The sequence below is a fragment of the Parasteatoda tepidariorum genome, chromosome 1 (assembly GCF_982258835.1).
Source record: "Parasteatoda tepidariorum strain Cologne lab strain chromosome 1, Ptep-v5.0, whole genome shotgun sequence".
NCBI classification, from domain to species: Eukaryota; Metazoa; Arthropoda; class Arachnida; order Araneae; family Theridiidae; genus Parasteatoda; species Parasteatoda tepidariorum.
In genome coordinates, this window is record NC_141755.1 from 66,862,826 (window position 1) to 66,885,660 (window position 22,835).

Sequence of the window (22,835 nt, forward strand, 5' to 3'; positions counted from 1 at the left end):
ATTCTCTAAATCCAGTTTTAGCTTAAGTTATCTAAGCAAGAAAGAAGAACACATAATTGAAATTCATGTCATTAAGCATTTATTTTCCACAGATTTTATATAATAGATTATTGATTTAATATTATAACTGAATGAAATGAAAATTTTTATTTTATCCTTGCTTATTCACTCATCACAATTTTTGACTTTTCATCCTAACAGTTCATATTTGTTCCAGAATAATTCCCTATTTGCTGAACAATCCTCTAATAGTCATACCCCTGAGCTCTTGCAACTACGTAAATAGTTTCAGAAGATTATTCTTACAATTAGAAATAAAACGCTCATTTTTGACAATTTAGTAATCCTTAAGCTATATTTCATTTATTATTATAATTATTACTATTTCATCAAGATATCTTGTGACTTTTGAAATTTCATTCGTATAATTCATATTTTTAGCAGAATAATTTCCTATTTGCAGGATAATCCTCCTGTTGTTATACCCCGGAGTTCTTACAATTACGTAACTTACTTCAGAAGATTAATCTTACAATAAGAAACAAAACTCTCATTTTTGAAAATTTTTTAATCTTTAAGCTGCATTTCGCTTTATTATTATTATTATTATTTCATCATAAATTCTGCCACTTTTGACTTACATGAACTCATTAATATTTTACGGAACTATTTTTTTACTCTTGTATCATTTCAGTGCATTATAGAAGTTCATCAAATTTTACCTAAATTTTAAGCAGTTTTAACGTTTCAAAGATATTGGAAATACATTGCTGCACTAAGATCTATCCTGTCAAACAGTCTCTCGATTTCTTTTTTTAGATATGACAAAGAACTCTTTCAATGAATCTCTTTTTTTATCTTGTTCTTCCTAATCAATTCTGAAATTGAATGCCTAATCGATTGTGATGCGTTGCAATTAGCGTAATATTTATGATAAAATCAATATCCTCAAGCAAGTGATGAAATTAATTTCCTAAATTTGGCGAAATATTTGCGTGGAGCATGCCTAAAATGCAGTTTAATCAAAGCGAAGATCCCTAGTAACAATTTTACCTTGGCCCTAGTTGGGCTTAAAATTGGCTCGATATGTGTCTTATAAGAACATGCACCAGGGACCAATATTGGGATAGATAGATTGTTTAATATTGATCTTAGAATGATCTATATAGGGCCTATATTGGCCAAAATATAGAACCTACATTGGCTGAATAATTTATATAAAATATAGAGTGAATCTGGCAATTCTAATTATGACCGATATTGGTTGTAAAGAGGCTTTAAAATATCGCGTATATCAAAAGTTCGATATAGTTCTAATATCGGGAAAATAACGGCCCTTTGAACAATTAGTGAGCCAAGAATTATGAATATTGGCTCAATAAGGGCCCGAGTTGTTTTGCTGCTAGGGATGATTTCGGGAGTTTCGAGTATAACTTTTTATGAAAAAAGTGGCAGAAGCAACATAAAATTTAATTAAGCAAACAAATAAAAGTATTTTAATATAGTTCATTCAAACGATAATGTATATGCTGCTTATATAGTTCAAATGAAAGTTAAATAGCTTTTTTAGTAGTGACTTAATTTTAAAACCAACCCTCTTTCAAAAGAAGGGTTTCGCTTGAGCTCAATAAGTATGTCAACGAGCAAATCAACGAGATCAATCAGCAAATTCAACGGAAACAGATTTTGTAATCGAGAGCAACATTAGTTCTAGAATAATAGTGAAAAGAAAAATGAAAATTCTTACCAGGTTGTCAGCTTTTTCTCGTTGCCTAAAAACAAAAAATAATTTTTTGTAACTTATAAAATATTCCGAAAATGCCGAAATAAAATGCCATACGATAAAAATATAGATAATAAACTTTAATTATAATTAATTAAATGTAATTAATTATAATTAATGAAGTATAATTAATTTTAATTATTTAAATATAATTAATTTTAATTATTTAATATAATTAATTATATTTAATTAAATACAGACAATAAACTCTATATTGACACAGAAATAATATATAGGTCTAAAACCCTATGGTTGTCTTCTGTCTTTCTTATAAAATATTCCGATAATACCAAAATAAAATGCCATACAATAAAACCATAGATAATATACTTCAACAATAATTAAAAATAATTTATTAAATATAATTTATTAAATATAATTCATCAAATATAATTTATTAAATATAATTTATTAAATATAATTCATCAAATATAATTTATTAAATATAATTTATTAAATATAATTCATCAAATATAATTTATTAAATATAATTTATTAAATATAATTAATTAAATATAACTAATAAACATTATATTGGCACAGAAATAATGTATAGGTCTAAAAACCTATGTGATCTGAGAGAAGATAAATACTCAAGTGAGCATTATTATCAAACAATAGCGTGCTGAAGAGTTCGTTATAAACTGAATAATAATGTAGCAAATGAATAAATGAAGCTAAATGAATACGGGATTGTGAGTGAATGAATGACAGAGTGAATGAATGACAGAGTGAATGAAAGAATGAAACATGAGTAATTGAATGAATAAATAAATTAAAAAATGAGTAGCTGAGTGAATGAATGAATAAATAAAAGACGGGGTAGTTAAGTGAATGAATAAATTAGAGAATGAGTGAATTATCAGTGACTGAAGGAATGAATGAATGTGAGATTGAGTGAGTGAATGAATAGAAGAGTGGATGTGAAATGAATGGATGAATCAAATTATTTAATTACAGAACATATTAGTGTTGGTTAATTATTGAATAGGCAAAGCAAGGAGCAAGCGTATTTTAATTTTTTTTCTGATACGACAGTTATCGACCACAGTCTTTTTTAGATTATTAATTTAGCTTAATGATCATTTATTTCAAAACTTACATGCGAATGAACATATTATGATTCATCTGAGGTGTTTCAGGCTTAACAGCTTTTTCCATAGAACAACTGGAAGAAGAGATGCTGTGTCTTTTCTTTTTCCTTCTTTTGCTGGTATGCCTTCCGTCTTCATCTTCAAAATCATCATCTTTTGAATAAATGATGCTCCCCTGTTCTTTCTCATTTTCTTCTTCTTCCTGCTCAATAACAGTAGAGGTTTACAAAATTTTTTGGTTTGAAATTTTATTCGCTTAGACGAAACGTTTTTAATATTTATCTGTATATTTAATAATATTATTACTTAATTTCTATTGCTTTTGTAATTTTAATATAAGAAATTAGAAGTAAACAAGCAAATAAACATGATTTTGAAAGAAAATACGAAGATGAAAATCAACTACATAGAGTTTACGATAACTTCAGAACAAATTGTAGCTTTTGATGTGGTAAAAGCAACAGTTTGCTTTGAAGCTAGTTTAGAAGCATAACATTTTTAACAGTGATAAATGTATATACATTTATATGAAAAAAATTCTTTAAAAATAATAAAATCAATATAATTTATTTACTTTTTCTATTGCTGTTAGACTTTCTGCATCAGCTAAATTATCCACAGCGATAGCTAAAAATACGTTTAACAAGATATCTAAATTTGCTAAGGAAATTTTTATGTATTTGTCACATCTGAAAAATGTAGTTTACTGACATATTAACAAAAGACTCGTATTGGAAATACAATTCTTGGCAAAAATCAAAACAAAATTTAAAAGATAGTCTAGAGACAAATTTAACAAATTTATTTATGGAATTTTGGACCAAATATTAAATAAAAACAATAGTGTTTAATTCTTTTCTTTGAATTAGCACCTTGTTTAGATTTATGTTATCTCTTTATAAAAATCAAAGTAACAATTTTAAAGTTTTATCAAGATTCGTTGTTAGTGCATGAAAACACTTCATGAAAATTTGAGACTGCAGCGAGAAATTTTCCCTTAAATTTGATGAAAAAAATTTACCCTACAACTACAAAAGAAGGAAATCTCATTAAAAGTTCTTAAAATGTTTAAATAGTCACCAAATGGCTAATAATTGCTGAAATGGTGTTATTTTTAGGTAAACATTTAATGAACAGGAGTAATTAATTTCAACTGAGTGTTCTTCCTTTTAGTCTTAAATGTTTTTAAAAAGTAAATTTCAAAGAATATTAAAGAATATTTAAGATAAAAATTTAAAATGAATCCATATTAATTTTCACATTTATTGTTTTTATGTAGAATAACACAGTTTAAAAATAATATACAATATAAAGAGATAATATGTTATAACACAAAAATAACTACGCGAAAGTTTTTAATTTCAGTTTATTTATAAACAGTTTATTAAGAAAGGCAAGAATTTGTATAGAAAAATTCAGAAACAAAATTTCGCCGAAATGTTATAAGAATGTTTTAGAAGACTATTATTATAAACAGTATAATCTCATTGTATACAAAAGCCTGAGTTTAATCTAATACCACAATCAATACTTAAATATCAATTTAGTAGGCTAAATGTTATATCAAACAGTGTGTTTCTGAAAGCGTCTGAGTAATTGTATAATAAATAATAATTAAATTTAAACATTTAAGGGATGTGTAGATTAATTCAATTAGACAATGGTAGTAATAATGACTATTTCAGAAGAAAAAAATACAACAAGATTATATTTAAAAATTTTGAGATACGATAAGTGCAAAAAAAAGAGAATAAATAATTCCGAAAGGATACAGTTTCCGCAAATGAATAAAATAATAAAATAAATACAGGCTAAGACACCAGGTGATCCAACGCCTCCATATGCGTTGATACCATGATACATTACTTCATTCCAATCTTCTCCAGTTAAAATCTGTAAAGAAAATTATCAGTGAAACCATTTATTCATTGAAAGAAAAATTATTGCGAATTAAAATAGTTTTGAATTAGTAATTTAGGTACTCAATTTACATCAGAAATATTTGAATATTTTTCAAAATCATTAGGAATTAAAATGAATCACACTACTTGTGCACATCCTGCCGCTAATTCTGTTAGTGAACGAATTAATAACAGCATAAAATCAACAATAAATTCTTTAATGAAAGATGGCGTAAATTTTAAAGCTGCAGCAAGAATTCATAAAAATTTGTATAATGGTGCTAAGCATAGCACAACTGGATTTTCACCTAATGTAATACATTTCGGTCGAAATTTGTCCTTAATTTTTGATACTTATAATCCCGATATTCAGGTACAACAAATAGATAAAGGTCATTATTTGGATAAAATTATTTCGGATTTAAATAAAATGTATGATAAAACTTATGAAAATAACAAACCTCCTCCACAGTACGGTATAATATTTCACGGCAAAAATAGATTTTACGGATAATGTACCCAAAGTGCCGGTAATTTATACTGTAATTTGATCCGAAATTTATTTACAGTGAATGTATCTTCAAAAAAGAATATTTTTCTTCAGCAGAGTTTTTTAATATATTTTTTTCGAATAAAATAATATTTATTTTATTTTATTCGAAATTATTTTTTTAATAAAAATTGGGTCATTAATTGGAACAATTTCTTTGAAAAAATCTATTACCTTTTGAAAAATAAATTAAATCTATTAGTGTTCTCTTTAAAAGAATTATTTCAAATTAACGGTATTCGCAGCAAAGTTATAATTGAAGCTCAATTTGATATCTCAGATGTTTTTTTCCTCCAACATCAAAGCAGTGAGGTAAATACTGCATCATATTTTTTAATAATGCATACGCAAAAGATCATTGCATTACTAAGTATTTAGTAGTAGCAATGCTTACACTTTCTAAAATTTGTAAAAAAATTTATTTTCTTGAATTTTATTAAAGCTAATACTAGCATATTTCCTGTTTATAAAAGTACCATACCATTGTTAGAATTTGCAATATTTACTATTTAAATTAAATTTATTTTGATATTACTTTAATCCCTATCTCATTAAATATCATCATATTGTTTGCTTTTTTACATTATAATTTTTTTGAAAGAATATGTTTTAATTATTCTAAAATAATCTTCATTAAATTCATTTTCGTATTTACAATAAACATGTAGAATAAACATGTATTTTAAAATTAAGCAGAATGAAACTAATTATTTCATGAAATTAAATATTGATATATGCAGCTATAGCTATTTAAAGCACTGGGTTGTCAATGTAAAATTCCAAGGTTTTATCTGAGGTGGTGGCCTTGCTTGGAGGATTGTAACAATGGAAGCTAGGCTTCTTCTCCTATGTATATTCTTTGGCTTGAAGCCATTAAAGTTTAAATCGATGGATACACGCCTATCTGGAAAGTAAGAGTTTTAAATTTATTTACTAAAAGATATCTCACCTGAAAAACCGTCAACAGACTTTGCCAAAAAGAGTCGAAATTACTTCTCGGCTTATCCTCATGTGGATTGTTGTTAAACTTTCCACCAAACACTTGCATTCCAAGTAAAGCAAATATTACGATGAATAAAAAAAGAAGCAACAACAAACTAGCAATTGATCGCATGGAATTTATTAGGGAAGCCACCAGATTTCGTAAAGATGACCAATATCTGAAACAAGAAACAGGTTTAATTTCAAGTAAGAAAACTACTTGAAGGGATTACCTTTTGAATTATTAATCATTCGGGAATTTGGTAACAATATCGATATATATTTATTTCCTTTGGTGTTTGTCTGCATCCATCAGACTACAGGAAAATTGTAAGTACGCACTTTAATTTTAAAAAAAAATCAGTTTTTTCAAATTATCAAAAACAATTCTACCTGAAGAAAAAAGTACTGTCAAATCTACCAGAGCATGGTAATATTCACAATGTTCCTAGCTCTATGGGAACACCAAAACACTCGACAATTTTTACCGAAGATCTTTTGTAGTAATTAAAAAGTAACAAAAAAATATGGTTTTAAAAAAATAAAATTTTGGTGAACGTGGAAAAATTTGGTTGTTTTATCAGGATATCTTTGAGCATAGCATGAAAACCGTTTTTCATACGGTTAAATTTGCTTTTCTGTTTTGTATTTTAAATGACTGGTTGTAAGATCTATAATTTAAAGATTACAGAATATAGATATTGACAGAAATATGGAAATTACTAGTAATATTTTCAGGTAATATAATTTTATTTACTCTGAATTCTAACTTAAAGAAACCAAATACGAAGAATATCCTTGTGACGTGTTACAGAAAAGCAAAACACAACGTATAAGGGCCGAGTTATTTATACTACATTACTTCTGCTTTATTAGAAAACAAAAGGATATTATCAGAACTTAGAGAAATACTCTTAAGTAAGTGTTTTCTTATATGAGTGTTTATTTTAATGTTATTTATTTCATTCATTTTTACTAGCTGCTGATCTCGGCTTAGATTGGATAAAAAAAAACACATTAATTTATTTGTATAAACAGTAAATACTTCACAAAAGTAAGAATTTCTGGTCTTAATATTTCATAATCATTTTATGTAAACTAAAGGCATAAGGGCACGCAACACATCTATTTAGCAAAACAAAATTTTTTCTCTCAGAGTTTTCGTTAAATACATAACTTTAATTTGGCAATTTCTCGTGACCTTACATAATTAGATTAATTAACTGTCATTATACAAACAAATAAGAAATGTGTTTACTTATATGTTTTACGTCAATTCGCAAAAGTCAAATATCACACTGCAGTCATATTCGTATTTTTCTAATAATTGTTTAGTAAGTGTCGTGGTACATCCTTAACTTTTAACCTTTTTAACCATATTACAAATTATCCACTTCAAACTTTCAACATATTTTACACATTTTCCCTTTATCCTTCCTATGCTTGATATCATTTACAGTAACTTGACGTTATTAAATTAATCAGAACACGCTTTAGTTTAGTTCTATTTACCAGAAGAAAGGTAAACGTAACATACCATATTCGGCACTGAAAAAATTCTACGAATTACAGCGAATTACACAAGTCAATATTTTACCCCATCTAATGAAATTCTTCAGTGTAATGGCTTTTAGAGTATATTTTATGTTTTAATATTCTTTCAATGCGAGTTGACTTTAGATTATTTAGGTTGGAAAGCGTGTTTTTTAGCAAAATAAGTACGTGGTTAACAATAGTTTTTAAACTTTTTTTATTTTGTAGATACGTCTCTCAAACATGGCACAAAATCTATATATTAATGCTGATTTCCTTAATAAAGAACAAATGGAAAGAATTGTTAAAAATATGACATTAAGTGAGACATTTTATTTATTGTTATAAATAGGGCTACAATTCAGGAAACGTTGTGGGTGATATACATCTTTTAAATTATCAAAAAGAGAATAGTCTGCAATTCAAGTCATAACGTCAAGTCTTGATTAATGACAAGTTACTCAAAATTAAGTTAGTTATTAAAAAACTCATTTCTAAATGAAATTATTTACAAAAAATGGATAAGTTTAAGATTTATTAACTGCTTCATTATTCACAGTTCAGTTAGATGAAATACCAACTTGGAAATATTACTTTGGTTTATTACACATTTTATAATTTCATTTACGTTTAGTTAAAACTCTTCTACAAATCATTAAGCATGATCAATTTTAATAATTAGATATAATGCAAAATATTATTATATTAAAATATGTATTTTCTTAAAAACTTTAATAATATTATGTTACATTAATCACAAAACATAGTTACTCAGATTTATCATTTCTTTTTAGCAGCAGTAATTTATCATAGAACTTTATTTTTTAATCTGTCTGACTTAACTAGAAAACATTATTATTTTTTTGGATTATCGCACAAAGAAATCGATTCTTATTTTTTTAAGAAATGGCTGTGGAGACACTTGTCTGACTTTCTTCTCGAATTCTTTTCTTTACAGCTGAAAAACGTGACTAGATAGTGAATGCATCACATGAACAGGAACATAAATTCTTAGAAGATTCTCAGCTTTGGAGATAAAGCGTTTAGGTAAAAATAATGATAAAATTTGGATTTTGGTAAAATTTTTTATATGATATAATTTTATACAATGTATGATACAAAATTTGGTAAATGTTAGAAATTTTATTATATCTTAGAGTATGGCAAAAAAACATTTATTCTGTTAGATTGATTTTTAAGTTTTCTATATGTGTGATGAAAACTAGATTCTGTGGTAAACCATTGCTATATGAACGAAAAATTACCAAATAAATAGGTTAAATATGGTATATTTTGGTTTTAATAACCAGAATTAAGTTGTTTTTTAGTCAGAAATATTATTACCATACAATGCGGTAATTTTACTAGAATGTTTTTTACGTGCACAATCGTTTCAATCCTATAACACAGAACTTTTCTTAAACATATTTTTGAAACCTTTTAAAAATTATTTTGTGTTAATTTATGTCAATAAAGTTAAAAATATTAAATTTAGCATTTTAATAGAAATGAAATACAGCATGAACACCGGTTGTCTTTTTCCGCTCCAAGGAAGAAATCTTCCAAACACTTTCAAAGAAGAATTTTTCACATTTGCACTTGCTCGCAGTTTTTTAGATCTAAGAGAAACAGTTATCTATAATTGTAATTTATTAAATGTATAAAACCATTTATTAATTTACTTTTGAATATAAAAAAGATAATTTTTTTGAATTTTTTTTTTTTTTTTTTTTTTTGATTTTACATTTTTGTATATATATATATTTCCGATAATCTAACAGATTTTTAGTAACTATTAAACTGTTTTTAATAACTATATATAATACCAAAACATATTTATGCTTGTTATTAGAGCTCCAGAAAAAATATATAAAATGACACCTGTGTCTCTTCTGCGTCAAAGGGTTAAGCGGACATAGATAAGCAATACCTTAGCTTTGGTCATCGCCATTCGATTCAATCGACTAGATAAACTCTAGTACTATCTCTCTCTCATGTTCTAGATGGCCCCATTAAACCAACTAACTAAGCCACATTTCACGGTTATGATATGGCTTGAAAAAGCACTGTACTCATTCACAGTTCAAAGATAATTATTTATTTCGGAAACATTACTGGTTTTTACAGAACAGGCTTAAGAATTCTGTAGAATGGTACCAAGTTAATACTGGAAAGGTTTTCAGTATGGATGTTTCTAAATTCTAAGAAAAATGTTCATGTTTCTTTTTGTGCCTGAAATGTTTTTGGTATAAAATAGGCTTATTAGCTTTCTCGTAATTTAACGTTATATTTATAATATACTCAGAGAATGTACTTCTTCAATTTATTAAAAATGATCAATTTTGAAATTAAGTCAATTTTTAATTATTTTAAACAGTGTTTTTTTTTATCTTACATAAAGTAAAACTATACTTTTTTTCATTTTTTCACGTTTATTTTTTTGGTTTTAAGATTCGGCTTTAAATTATGCTTTGAACAAGAAGTTAGACTGTGTAGCACATTTTAATGCCATGTGTAATAAAGCATTGACGTGGTTATAGTCATTGTCCTGGCAAGGCAAAGGTGGCGAGTTTTGATCCCCAAAGTTCGAAACAATTTATAGTCTGTCTATGGAAAAAACTTCTCTCGCTATTCGTTTGAAGCAGTGTCGGTGATTATGGTTACGAGATATAATTGTTTCAAGTAGGAGTGTTGGATCAATTTTTAAGCTACGTTTGGCTCGAGTTGAGGAGAAAAATGAAATTAAGGAAGACAAAAGCACCCTCTGTTTAAAATACTCTATTCCTTGTTTCTATCGCAACAGGCGACCTTAGACTTTGTAGCTAGGGAAATTCTTTTCATAGACGAATTATAAATATGTATATATGCTACTTAAGCCTATAGTCATATTTTCTGTCTTTTAGAAATTTCTAGAACATTACATTACGTCATTTCTTGTTCCTTATTCATATCAATAAGAGCTCCAATGTTTTAAGTAGAAGCGTCAGTTGCCTTCTTTATTGAGAACTTGAAGTGTCTCATTAAATCAATAAATGTGTTAGATTTTCTGAAATATCTCCGACTCTTTCTCCGTGACAATACGACTTAAGTTTACTTTGAAAATATTAAAGTTCCGGAAAAAAAATATGACATTAGTCTATCAAATAGTCTATGAAATAGTTTAATTTAATTATCTGCTTCTTTATGCGCTTTTAGGAAACCTTTTATTTTTGTTTCACATTCAATTTACTTCTGTGAGTTGCTTTACAATGAAAAAGTTTAAACTAGTTTTCAATGCGCAAGGCATTATAAAATAAAATATATTTAAACGAGACATCAAATCAAATGTTTTTATAAAGTAAAAATATTATTTTTAATATAAAATGTTTCGTTTGTATCACCACTAATGGCTACGTTGGTTTTTTTTTCTTTAACATTTTGTATCTTAATAGCGAATGCCCAGAAGAAATCCAGCTCTTCGAATGTGTAACGAAATCGGGGAACTGCTTGGTTTGGTAAGCTATACCAGAAAAACTACTTAAAGGGTGAGCTACTCAGACTTAGAGGAGTGTCCTTTGAATGAAGTTCCAGCGCATGCAAAGTGGTAAGCAAAGTGGTACGTCACCTGTGAACCAATTCTTGGACAACTTTACATGCATGGTTAGGTACACTGCTTCCCTCCCAAGTACCATTTTATTCTTTCTTTCTATATCAAAATGTGTTAGCAGATTTAATTAAAAATAATAATTAATAATTTAATAAAAACTTTTCGTTTTTAACCCCACGCTTCCCCTTTTCCAGCATTGGTTGGGAAGAGAGAAGGGTCCAGTTTATAGAACCTCTGCTATTGTGCCCCTAAATGTTGTTTTGTCCCTTAAACATAGAGACCACGCCTAACCTTCTGGGACAAGTTTACATTATGTTAATGAAAGCTAGACTTCTACCCATATATATATTCGTTGCTTATAGTGAATGTACTGTTTCAAAATATATGTGAAGAACTCGAAAATTTTAAAACTCTTAAAGACGCAATACATATTAAAAAAATTAAACATAAAATATTTTTAAAAAAAATTGTAGTTCTAAGATCCTAATAAAAAAATTTAATACTTACTTAGTTACTTTAAATATCCTAAGAAGGCGAACACACCTCAGAACAGAAATACCTAAAGGTGGCATAACGTCCGAGTAAGTTAAAACTGTTTCTAAAATAGAACTCAACACTACGAAACAATCAAAACGGTTGAAAAGTGATACAAAATATCCTTGGAAGCCAAGACTGAATATTTTTAGTAGCATTTCCAATGTAAAAAGGGCAACAAAAAATAGGTTGGCAATTTCTGCAATTAAAAGAGAGACATAACAATGTAAGTTAATTAAGATTATAAATCTTTCGAATATTTCATAATATGTATTATTAATATATCTACAATGTAAATTAATAGAGATTATAAATATTTCGAATATTTTATAATAAAAACTATACTGGTAAAGTAGTTTAAATTAACATACTCGTAAATCGAAGGCCATGATAACTTTCAATTAAATAATTACGACATCATCATGAAATATTTTGTAATTTTTTTTTATCTATTTTTAATACCGTTTGCGTTGGAAGGCAGGATGTTCCTTTTCAAGCAAGTTTCCCGTGTTTTAATCATAACTGAGTTCTCACTCATACTCTTTTTATTTAATGTTGTATATTTTCTAAGCAATTGCGTAAATACTTTCAGGGCCGTGATGAGGCAATATTCCTTACATGGCCCACGGTATCGTACATGGGACGACCCTTTCCGACACCAGCTGCCCGTGATCACACTACGGTGATTTTAATTTGGAACATTTTGCTTCAGTTTTTAAACAGCATTAGATGACTGATTCGAGTAATTGCAGACGGTAGCTTGACCTTCAATATACGCTTTTTTTTCCCGAGTATTTTTTTTACCCATTGGCAAAATGGGTGTTGTTTTGGGTTTGATGGCGTGCGTATCTTATTTGGACGTCATCACACTTTTCAACTGTGTTCAAGATTAATAGTAAACAGTGTGAATGCGTTGCTATGTTCACCGCTGCTGTTTGATAGTTTTTTTAGAATTCTTTTTTTTTCCTTTTATTTTCACCAGCAGATATTTACATAATAATAACTTAAAGAATTTTAATATTTTTTTATTATTAACTTATAATCGCTTTCCTGATTGTGATTTTATTGTAAATATGAATACTGGCGAAGGAAAAGTATTTTGTGACATCTTGAAACACGTATATAGGCAAGATTTGAAAACCAATCTGACGACAAGAGGACAAACATCAATTGAAACAGTTTTTGCAACCCATGATTTGAAAAGTTGTGGCGTTTATCGGAGTCAGAAGGGGAAAAAAATTTGACCAATGGGTAATCAGAGATCGTAATAAAGCGATTACAGTTGTTATTTTTATGTTATAAAATTTGGTCATTGAAGAAAGCTACGTTTTGCATTGTTTAAGACTTAATCTGTGTGTTTTTTTCTTCACATTTCATTATTATTTTTATTTGATACTGGTATTTAAACATTTAAACAATTACTCGTGTTCGGATCTTTCAGAAGGATTGGGTAGCTGAATTACTGTGCTCTGGATTTTTGCTTACACTTTGTCATTGTGAGAAGCTTGAGAAAAGAACGGAAGTGTGAGTCATTGTAAGAAAACAATGGAATACCAATTGGTTTATCCGAGTGTAGACTTGACGTTTTCAGTTTGGATTTGCTAGATAGTACTTTGCATGTCTTAGGTCGAAGAATTGTTTCACATTTGTTTTTATAAATATTAAGAATATTTTATAACAGTATATTCGACTACTATCAATACGTATTTTAGCACATTTAGTTGCAGTAATGGTTTTAAATGAAATTTGGTTCACCCTGTCTCGTGCGTATGTATACTCTCGGAACGTACTGAAAGTCGGAATCGCTTTTTTTCTATTCGCCAATCCTGTTAATCAATATATTGCATTAAGCTTAATATAGTTGACTAAATTTTTATTTTAAAGAAAGTTTGGATATTAATTCCCTCAATTAAAATAAAGTGTTCGTTGGAGGGGAATTTTTATATTTTTCCTAATCCTTTAACCATTAAAATGATACAAAATAACTTTAAAATAAAATGTTTTCCAGATAAATAATTACCTTGAAAATAATCCAACCAAGGTGGCTGGCTATTGTGCTCTGAGGCTAATGCTAAAGTGTTTAGGAAAACAAGAACAATAATAATCCAATAAAAGGCTTTTGATTTCACCATTCTTCGGCACATTCTTCTTAACCTTCTGTTGTTTCGACTAATTTTTTTCCTGTAAAATATTTTTATTTTATGATTTTACAATTTTTATTATAATTAAGATCTAATTACAGACCAGGAGATGAAATATTTCAGTGCTAAGTTACGACTAAATGGCAATATATGAAGAAGTTAAAGAATGTCAAGTTATCTTTACGTAACTTAACACTAGAAATTTTTATTACTTGGTCAGTGAATAAACATAAAAACTTAATTGAACTCAAATTTACCTTTTTATTGCCCACCAGGAAGGAACATGACTTATGTCTAAACTATTTGTTTCTGCTTGTAGTGTATCTGTTCTATCTATATCACGCAATGTTTTACCTAAAAAAGAATTTATTTTATTTTTCAAAGTTTTATGATAGATACATTAAAAATTAGTATAAAATTTTGAATTTAAAATTATTCCAAAAAATAAATTATGGTTTATATGTACCGGATATTTAGTTCAGCATTATAAATTTTAAAGTTTTAAGTTACAAATGCTTCAGTCATGTTTTGCGCAAATTAGGATTATTTTAATTGTTTGGCTTGTTCAAAACATAAATTGGAGCAGATAATTTCAAAACACGCTTTGAAAATTTCATTAGATGTTTAGCCTTTTCAAGGAAAATTCAGCATTTTGATGTAAAATCATAAATCATACTGATTTAAAATATTACAAGAAATTGGCTTGAAATAGCGCGTTATAAAATTGACAAAAGAAATTTTAATGGCAAGGAAATATTTGTCAGGTTTTAAGTAATTTGAAATTTATGAATAATCGAAATATTTGTCAAGTTTTAAATAATTTAAATTTTATGAATGGTAGAAACATTTGTGAAGTTTAAAATAATTTTAATTTTATGAATAGTTTGTATGAATAGTAGAAATATTTGTCAAGTTTCAAATAATTTTAATTTTATTAATAGTTTTTATGAATAGTAAAAATATTTCTCAAGTTTTAAATAATTTAAATTTTATGAATAGTATTTATGAATAATAGAAATATTTGTCAAGTTTTGAATAAATTGAATTTTTTAAATAGTTTTTTTTTCTTACGATCCACGGTATTTTCCTATATTACCTTTATACCTTTAAAGAATATTTTTTGAGCAAATATAAATACATTTATTTCCTCAACTTCGGTTTAAACAACATATTTATTAGAAACATTTTTCTTATAAGTTTCAAAATTATAGACATAGGTTAATACTAGGTAATGGATAAAATATTTAAATCTTTATTTCAATCAAATTTACATAACACTTTAAAAACTGTGGAGTACCATCTCTCCGAATTTGATGGTGAACAACCTAAGAAATTGTGTGAAGGAATATCTTTCTTCAAGTTCGTATTAAATCGGACTTTCAAATACAATTTAAAGGCTGTGAATAAATCTGAAACTCTTTTAATAGAAAATGTTTACTCCAATCTCACGCGCTTTCACACCATGCTTTAAATATTTTCACTTCCTAAATCACACAAATTGTTGGAGAGTTTTAGATATCTGTAACTAGTTTACATTTGAATGCAAGTTACCGATTGCTACGAGTAGTTGATGTCTTTAATGCTGTTATACATTTACTTAAAGAAAATTTCGACGTTACGGTATGTATGTACGTTTTTAGTTGTGTAGTAAGGATAGTTATATTTTAGTCTTTAAGTATCTGTAAGCTGTATTAAATAATTTTATAATATCTGCTTCAGTTTCATTATGTCTAGTTCGAGTTTTTAATATTCTTTCTGTATTACGAGTATGTTTGATTAAAAAAACTAATTTTATTTCAAGAATTAAGGAATATAAGCATCCTAAACAAATGATTCTTACTTTATATTGTCTCATAAAAATAACTTTAATAACTCTTATGAGCATTTTATTTTACAGTAATTATAAATATTTCTGTTACTGTAGATCATAACTGCTGACAGCTTTTCTTCACCGAGTAATATAAAGAACACTGTTGCTGTCGGAACTGTCCAACACTACTTTGGTATACAGTAGTTGCCCCCATTTTCGGTGCTAAGATGCATTAAAATTTTTTTCAGTGAAGAAGCAAGTGTATTTACACTATTATATTAAGTTTGACTAATTCAAGAAGAATATCGATTTCAATTATCAATGAATTAATGATGATATGTTTACTTCTATATTGGCTTTTTCAGATTCATTATTTTCCTCATTTCAATAACCATAGTCCAATTGATTTTAATTGTTATAAATTTTCTTCGAAATATTTAGAAAATGATGTAAGTCTAATTTGTAAAACAATGCAAAAATATGCAATGGGTCTATGCAAAAATACAATGCAAAAATATGCAATCTTGCAAATGCTTACGCATAGAGCATAATCCAAAAAAATTAAGAATTTTTTTGTATTGAAATTTTTATTTTCTTCCTTCTATCTCCTATATTCGGAAAAACGGTTCCAAACCATGTGCTGATTCAAAGCACATTCTTGTTAAAAGCAACAGCAGTGAATCAATCTTTAGCTAAACCATCTGATACATTCTATTCCGACTTAAGTGCAGAGTCTATTAAAGCACCGTTGATAATAGCCTTTCACCAAGCAAACGGGAGAAAAATAACAAACTAGAAAATGAAGAGTGGAAAAATGGGGTATTGCAAGTCAGATGAGGGGAAAAATAAGTCAACGGAAGTACAAGCAGGATCATCAGCTTGCCTAATGATGCATATGGAAAATTCCTCTTAATGATTTTTCTTCTGGCGTCTTTATTACTCTGAAGAATTTTTTAGAAAAAAAAGCATTTTTAGCTGGTTAGAGCAAACTAAGAAGCTTTATTTTTCAAAGTCCTTTTTTTACTTTGTCGTCACCTAAAAAGGATATGAATTCCCATAAAATGCATCATCAAACGACTTAATGTAAAGTATTTACATAAACATATTGCGAGAGATACATCCAGTGCCGTTTGAGAAACGGTTTATGATGACTAATGTTTGTATATGTTATATCTGGGTGATATTTCAAGGATTTGCCTGGAAAACTCTTCGATGTACTCAAAATTTCTCCAGCTTAGAATTTTCTACATGAGATGCTTTAATGACACTAGGCTTTTATCTATATTTTAAATAGTTGTTAATGAGGGAAACATTTTCATATTATAAGCATTGTTTTAAGACTAATTTTTACAGGCTCTGTCTCGAAACGTGTTATTAATCTGTGATAATTGATTATGATATTCAATAATTAATCTGTGATATTTAAATGATTTTCATGACAAACACTTCAATTCACACAAAATTTCGCCAACGTAGAATTTTATGTAGAACTGTGATTTATCTTTAGTTTAAATAATTTTTATTGTGTGATACATAAGAGTCTTACGAATATTGATTTAAGACTGCTTTCTAGGCCTCTGTATTAAGAGATATTTAAATGATTAATCTGTGATATTTAATATTTAATAATTGATCTGTGATATTTAAATGATATTCATGACATTGACTTCGATGTACACAAAATTTCTCTAACTTGACACTACGATTTATCTATATTTTATACAGATGTTAATACATTAAAATGTTATTAGTGTTGTTTTAAGACCGCGTTTTCAGGGCTCTGTCTTGAAACATATTTAGAGGATTAAGCTGCAATATTTAATATTTTATTATGGTAATTATAAATTGATCTGTGATATTTGAATGATATTCATGACAAACACTTCAAGTGCACAAAATTTCACAAACTTGAAATTGTCTACAGAAAATTCTTTAATAGCAGCACAATTTATCTATATTTTAAATAGTTTTTAAAAATTAAAGTATTATGAGTATTGTTTTAAGATTTCTGTTTAGTTCTCTGTCTCAAATGATATTTAAATTATTAATATTTGATATTTAATATTTAAATATGATATTTTATAATTGATCTGCATTATTTAAATGATTTACATGACAAACACTTCGATGTACCTAAAATTTCTCTAGCTTAGAATTTTCTACATAAAAGGCTCTAATGGAGCAACAGTTTAACTATATTTTATATAGTTGTTAATTAATGATTTGGTTAGATATTATGTGAAAACTCATTTAGGAGATTAAACTGGGATATTTAATATTTGATTATGAATTTTAATAATTGATGTGTGATATTTAAATGATTTGCATACCGAACACTTCTATGTACATTAAATATTTCCAGCTTAGAATTTTCTGCAAAAAATTCTATAATGGCACTACGATTAATCTATATTATTTAATAGTTTTAAGTTGAAATATTATAAATACAGATTTAAGATAGTTTTTTCGGAAATGTGTAAAAAATTACACATAATTTTTTACACAAATTACACATTTTGAATAATTTGTCGTTTAAACGAAAGTGGACAGAGTCTCAAAAATGATTATATATTGTTTTGTGCATGTCACTATACTTAATAATGAGTACATGGAATATTAAAATTCGACTATATCTCTTTCGGAGCTATTTTGGCATATTTTTGCTCTTATTTGGAAAACCCTTTTTTACAGGGTAGATATTTGTTTTGGTGATGTTTTTGTACTACTTTTACATGTGACTAAAACAAAAATAATCAATGAAATTTACTACTATTAATCACTGTCTATTTGAGTCAGAGACATCTGCTGTCAAAAAAAGGCAAAATAAGAAAAAAATTTAAACATCAATAAAGCTATTGCAAGAAAAAAAAAATAATAAATTTTATTTCAGTTCAATCACTAGAGATGCTGATTAATTAGATATCCTATGAAAATTGTAAAAAAAACCATTTTATCTATTAATAAAGGAATAAAATAAGTAATTATTTCTTTACTTTGTTGCAAACAGAAAACAGGACTTCCTAGATTAGAAAAGTAAAAAATTAATTGAGAAAGGCGAAATAATGTTTCGTTTAGATAAAAATATCTCCGTGTGCTTATAAGAAGCAAATAAAGGACTTGTTTCAGAGTTTATTTATAAATATCAAGAGGAAGTAAAAATTATATTAAGAATACAATTTTCACATTTTAGACTTACTATTTCTGGATTCATTCTTATTTTCTTTATCGTCTTGCTCAATATCCTCTAAAAAAGTCATTTTTTTAATGTACAGCATATTATAACTTGAAGCAATTATTTCTAAATTTAGTTCACAGGTCAAATTATCACATTTCAAAATGAACAACAATATGAAATTTAAAAAGAAAGCGAGTTATTTTCAAGCAGTTAGATAAGTATGAACAATGAAAACATTTCTTTGAAAGTCAGTATAACTCATCAACCAATAAAAATCAGAGTTAATATCAAAGAAAACAAAATCAACCATGGAATTAATTGACAACAATCTAACAATAGCTCGTACTATAATTTCCTTAAAATCTATGTTTTTGTTTAGAGTCATATGAAATATATATTTTTATTTATATGTATGTTACTTTCAATTTCACGACGCCCCTGATATATTTTCTTGCCCCCCCCCTACGTTGAGAAACGTTGTCTAGGGTTCAATGATCCTTTGAGAATACATAGCACTGCACAGAGTTCTTAGAGAATTCATATTTTTTAGTTTCTTGTTAATAAAATTGTAAGAAGAAATAATAACTTTTGAACAACTTTCACTACTTGTTAAATTTTTGTTTTTCAAAAAAAATATTATACAAGCTCTGAATTTCCTTTACACGTGTCTGAAATATTGATTACCTGAACTATTAAACGCAATAATTTTAAATAGATTAATATTTGAAGCTTCCTATAAAATAAAAGGTAATAGGTAGAATGATAATTAGGAACAGACTGACTAACAGAACTGCATAATAGCAGAAATATATATATATATTGCTAGCTAATATCCTCAAAAAACTTCTATCAGAGTGTTTTGTTTTGCAAATTGAATTTTAGAGTCAACACGCAACCGTGTAACTATATCTCATACCAGCGAAATTCGATGATTAAAAAAATATAAGTACATAGTCATTTAAATGATTCCCATTTGTGTTTAATATTTATCAACATATATTGGTACATCTTTCTTATTATTACTGATTTGCAATGTATTGTTTCTATTCAAATAACCCTTACAAGCATATTATATTAATATTACATAATGCATGAAGTAAGACAAAGACTTTACACTATAGATCACTTGTCATCTTGGATATAAAATTCCCGCGAATAATTCATGACATGTAAACTTCTTTAATAATTAACTGTTATTTTACTTTGAAAGAAAACAAGTGTTGCCAAGTAATCAATTACTAAATATGTTATGCGGTGGTACGGACTAGATAATAAATAAAATTTTCATTATATGTAATATTTGACACAATAATAAGTTACCTTTTATAAATCTTCAACAGTCTCTCGATTTTAATACATTCTAATATCTATCACTTCTCTAACTAAAACACATTTTCCCGTGTGCTTAAAATTTTTAACAAGCTTCCAACTGAATAAAGTTAAACTTATCATAGACTCAGTTATTGAACCAGTTTAATATAAATTAACAAAACCTAATTTAGGTTTTTCAGAAGTCCATATCTTTAAAAATATCAATCAGTAAATTAATAGTTAAAACACATCTGTGATTGTTCATTACGTGAGCTAAGTATTATATTTAAATATTCTATCATTTTCAAGTTGGAGCACTGTAGAAAATTATGGTATAAAGTACCGGCACTTTGGATTCATCATCCGTAAAATCCATTTTTAACCGTAAAATATTATGTTGTAATTTTTAAAATAATGTTTTTTAATTAGAGTGATTCAATGATTTTACTGTAGTTATAACTGTAAAATAATGATTTTTTGTTCTTAATACATTCCAATAAAAAATTAATTTTACGATAAAAAGCACCGTCACTCAGGGTGTCAATACTTTTGCGTGATTTATAGCTGATAACTAAAGTTATTTAATTCTTGGTCTTTTTGTTATCAAATGAATTATGTATGTAATATAATAAATTCTAAATTTCGGAAGAAAATCTTAGAGAAAAAATGGAAATTGAAATTTTCCCTTTTCTTTTCTAAATCTTGGAGAAAAAATTTTTTTCTCCGTACTCTACGTTTCATTCTAAAACTACTGTCAAATAACCAGCAACAGTCTGTCCATCCAATTAATCGTAAAGTTTAAGGTAAAGAACATTTTAACCTTTACTTTTTTGAAATCGCTTACTACTAGTATGGTTAAAAAAACCATAAATACAAAACTATACTGTTTTTTTTTTTTACCATTTACAACTATCATGGTGTCATAGCCCTAAAAAAGAAATTTAACAAATCTTGCAGCTAGGTTTTTTTGTTTGGTAACGGGCATTGAAGTTAGGTTGTGGTTGAGTTGTGTTTTATCAAATGAACCCAATGGAATGCGGCTTAATTAGTTTATCTGGTTGTTTCCCCTACCATAAGAAATGGAAAATGCTAAACTTATTTTGTGTTAAGCACCCTTATGATGCAGCATCTATCATTATCAGCCTCTATACGTGAGTCTCAGCATCTATGCGTGAATGAAATTACCATATTCTATTAGTCCAGGGTCATAAGTTGGGGAGTGCAGGACACTGGAAACTCTTCATGTGTTAAAGGGAATTGAGTAAATATTGCGGTGTCAACGCTTGGACTCGAACCTACTATCTATCGGTTATGAGATAGACAAATTAGCTTTCTCGGCTATGATACGTACGCAGCCACGATGAGCTAAGTGGATTCAATAGGTGGGTATAGTTAGGGTGATAAGAATCTGGTTTCTGACTGTTTAACAGTATTAGATGAAAGCAGTTAATAAACGGTTTTTTCTGTACAGTCAACAGCTTGAATACTATCTTATTTATGGCTATTTGACTGTTTTATTTAAATAAGGTAAAATAACATTTAAATAAAACGTTATTTAACCATTTTCTTTTTCTGATAAATTTCTAACTATGAAAATGATGACACAAATAACAACATTGATGAATTTCTACTAAAACAAAAGAATGAGATAAAAGAACAGTTCAAATCAACATCCACATGCACTTTATTAAACTAACCTCCCTGCGTAATCCATTCTAAGTAACCACGCAAGTCATCTTCAATTTGTTGCTTTTCCCTCAGTTTGTGAAAATCCCCCCGAGCTTTGGCTTTTTCTCTCTCTTTGGAAAATTCCCTGGAAAAAAATGAATTCGGAAATGAGATACATATCTTGACAAGGTCTATTCTTTATCATGCATCATATTATAAAACTGGAGCAAACACGTTACTTCAATTTTAATACTTTGAGCTTTCCATTGAAAATAAGAAGGAATATTTTCAAAACAGTAAATTAAAAGTAGGAATTTTTTTAAATAAAATTAATCATTTTTATGCTTTAAAATAAAACTCTTCTCTCAAAAAAACCCGTTTTTTTTAAACAAATTGTTAAAACATTTTTTTTCGGAAATATATTGAGCATAAGCCCTGAAATATTTTAAAAAATGTGATAAACATATCTATTTTTTTCATTTATAAAATAGAAATTATTTTAAATATCAATTACATTTTTTCTTTAGATTTTTGATTTTAGTTAATGTATTTTAGTTACTATAGATTGCAGTTATCATCGGGTTTTCTTCAATACCAAATATAAATTATTTCTCGTAACAAATAAAATTGACGAGGTATTTAATTTTGCGTAAAATTTAAATTGCTTTTAAGTAATAAAAACTAACTTAATTATCTAAGATATGCATTTTTTATTCTCCATTTAATAAATACACGTTTATTTTAGTTTTACTTTTTTCCATAATTCAT

General features: G+C 27.3%; 1 protein-coding gene across 1 annotated transcript in view; it reads right to left on the reverse strand.

Annotated features, from left to right (window-relative positions):
• The window catches only part of LOC107444401 (muscle calcium channel subunit alpha-1), a 221,011-nt gene that overhangs the window by 54,353 nt on the left and 143,823 nt on the right, over positions 1–22,835 (reverse strand). The window contains exons 9-18 of the mRNA XM_043039109.3: positions 22,097–22,212; positions 19,110–19,157; positions 14,361–14,457; positions 13,983–14,143; positions 11,936–12,161; positions 6,278–6,488; positions 4,650–4,770; positions 3,452–3,528; positions 2,886–3,079; positions 1,748–1,772 (exon numbers count right to left, since the gene is read on the reverse strand). Coding sequence (XP_042895043.3) covers positions 1,748–1,772; positions 2,886–3,079; positions 3,452–3,528; positions 4,650–4,770; positions 6,278–6,488; positions 11,936–12,161; positions 13,983–14,143; positions 14,361–14,457; positions 19,110–19,157; positions 22,097–22,212 — 1,276 coding nt within the window. The remainder of the gene's footprint in view (positions 1–1,747; positions 1,773–2,885; positions 3,080–3,451; positions 3,529–4,649; positions 4,771–6,277; positions 6,489–11,935; positions 12,162–13,982; positions 14,144–14,360; positions 14,458–19,109; positions 19,158–22,096; positions 22,213–22,835) is intronic.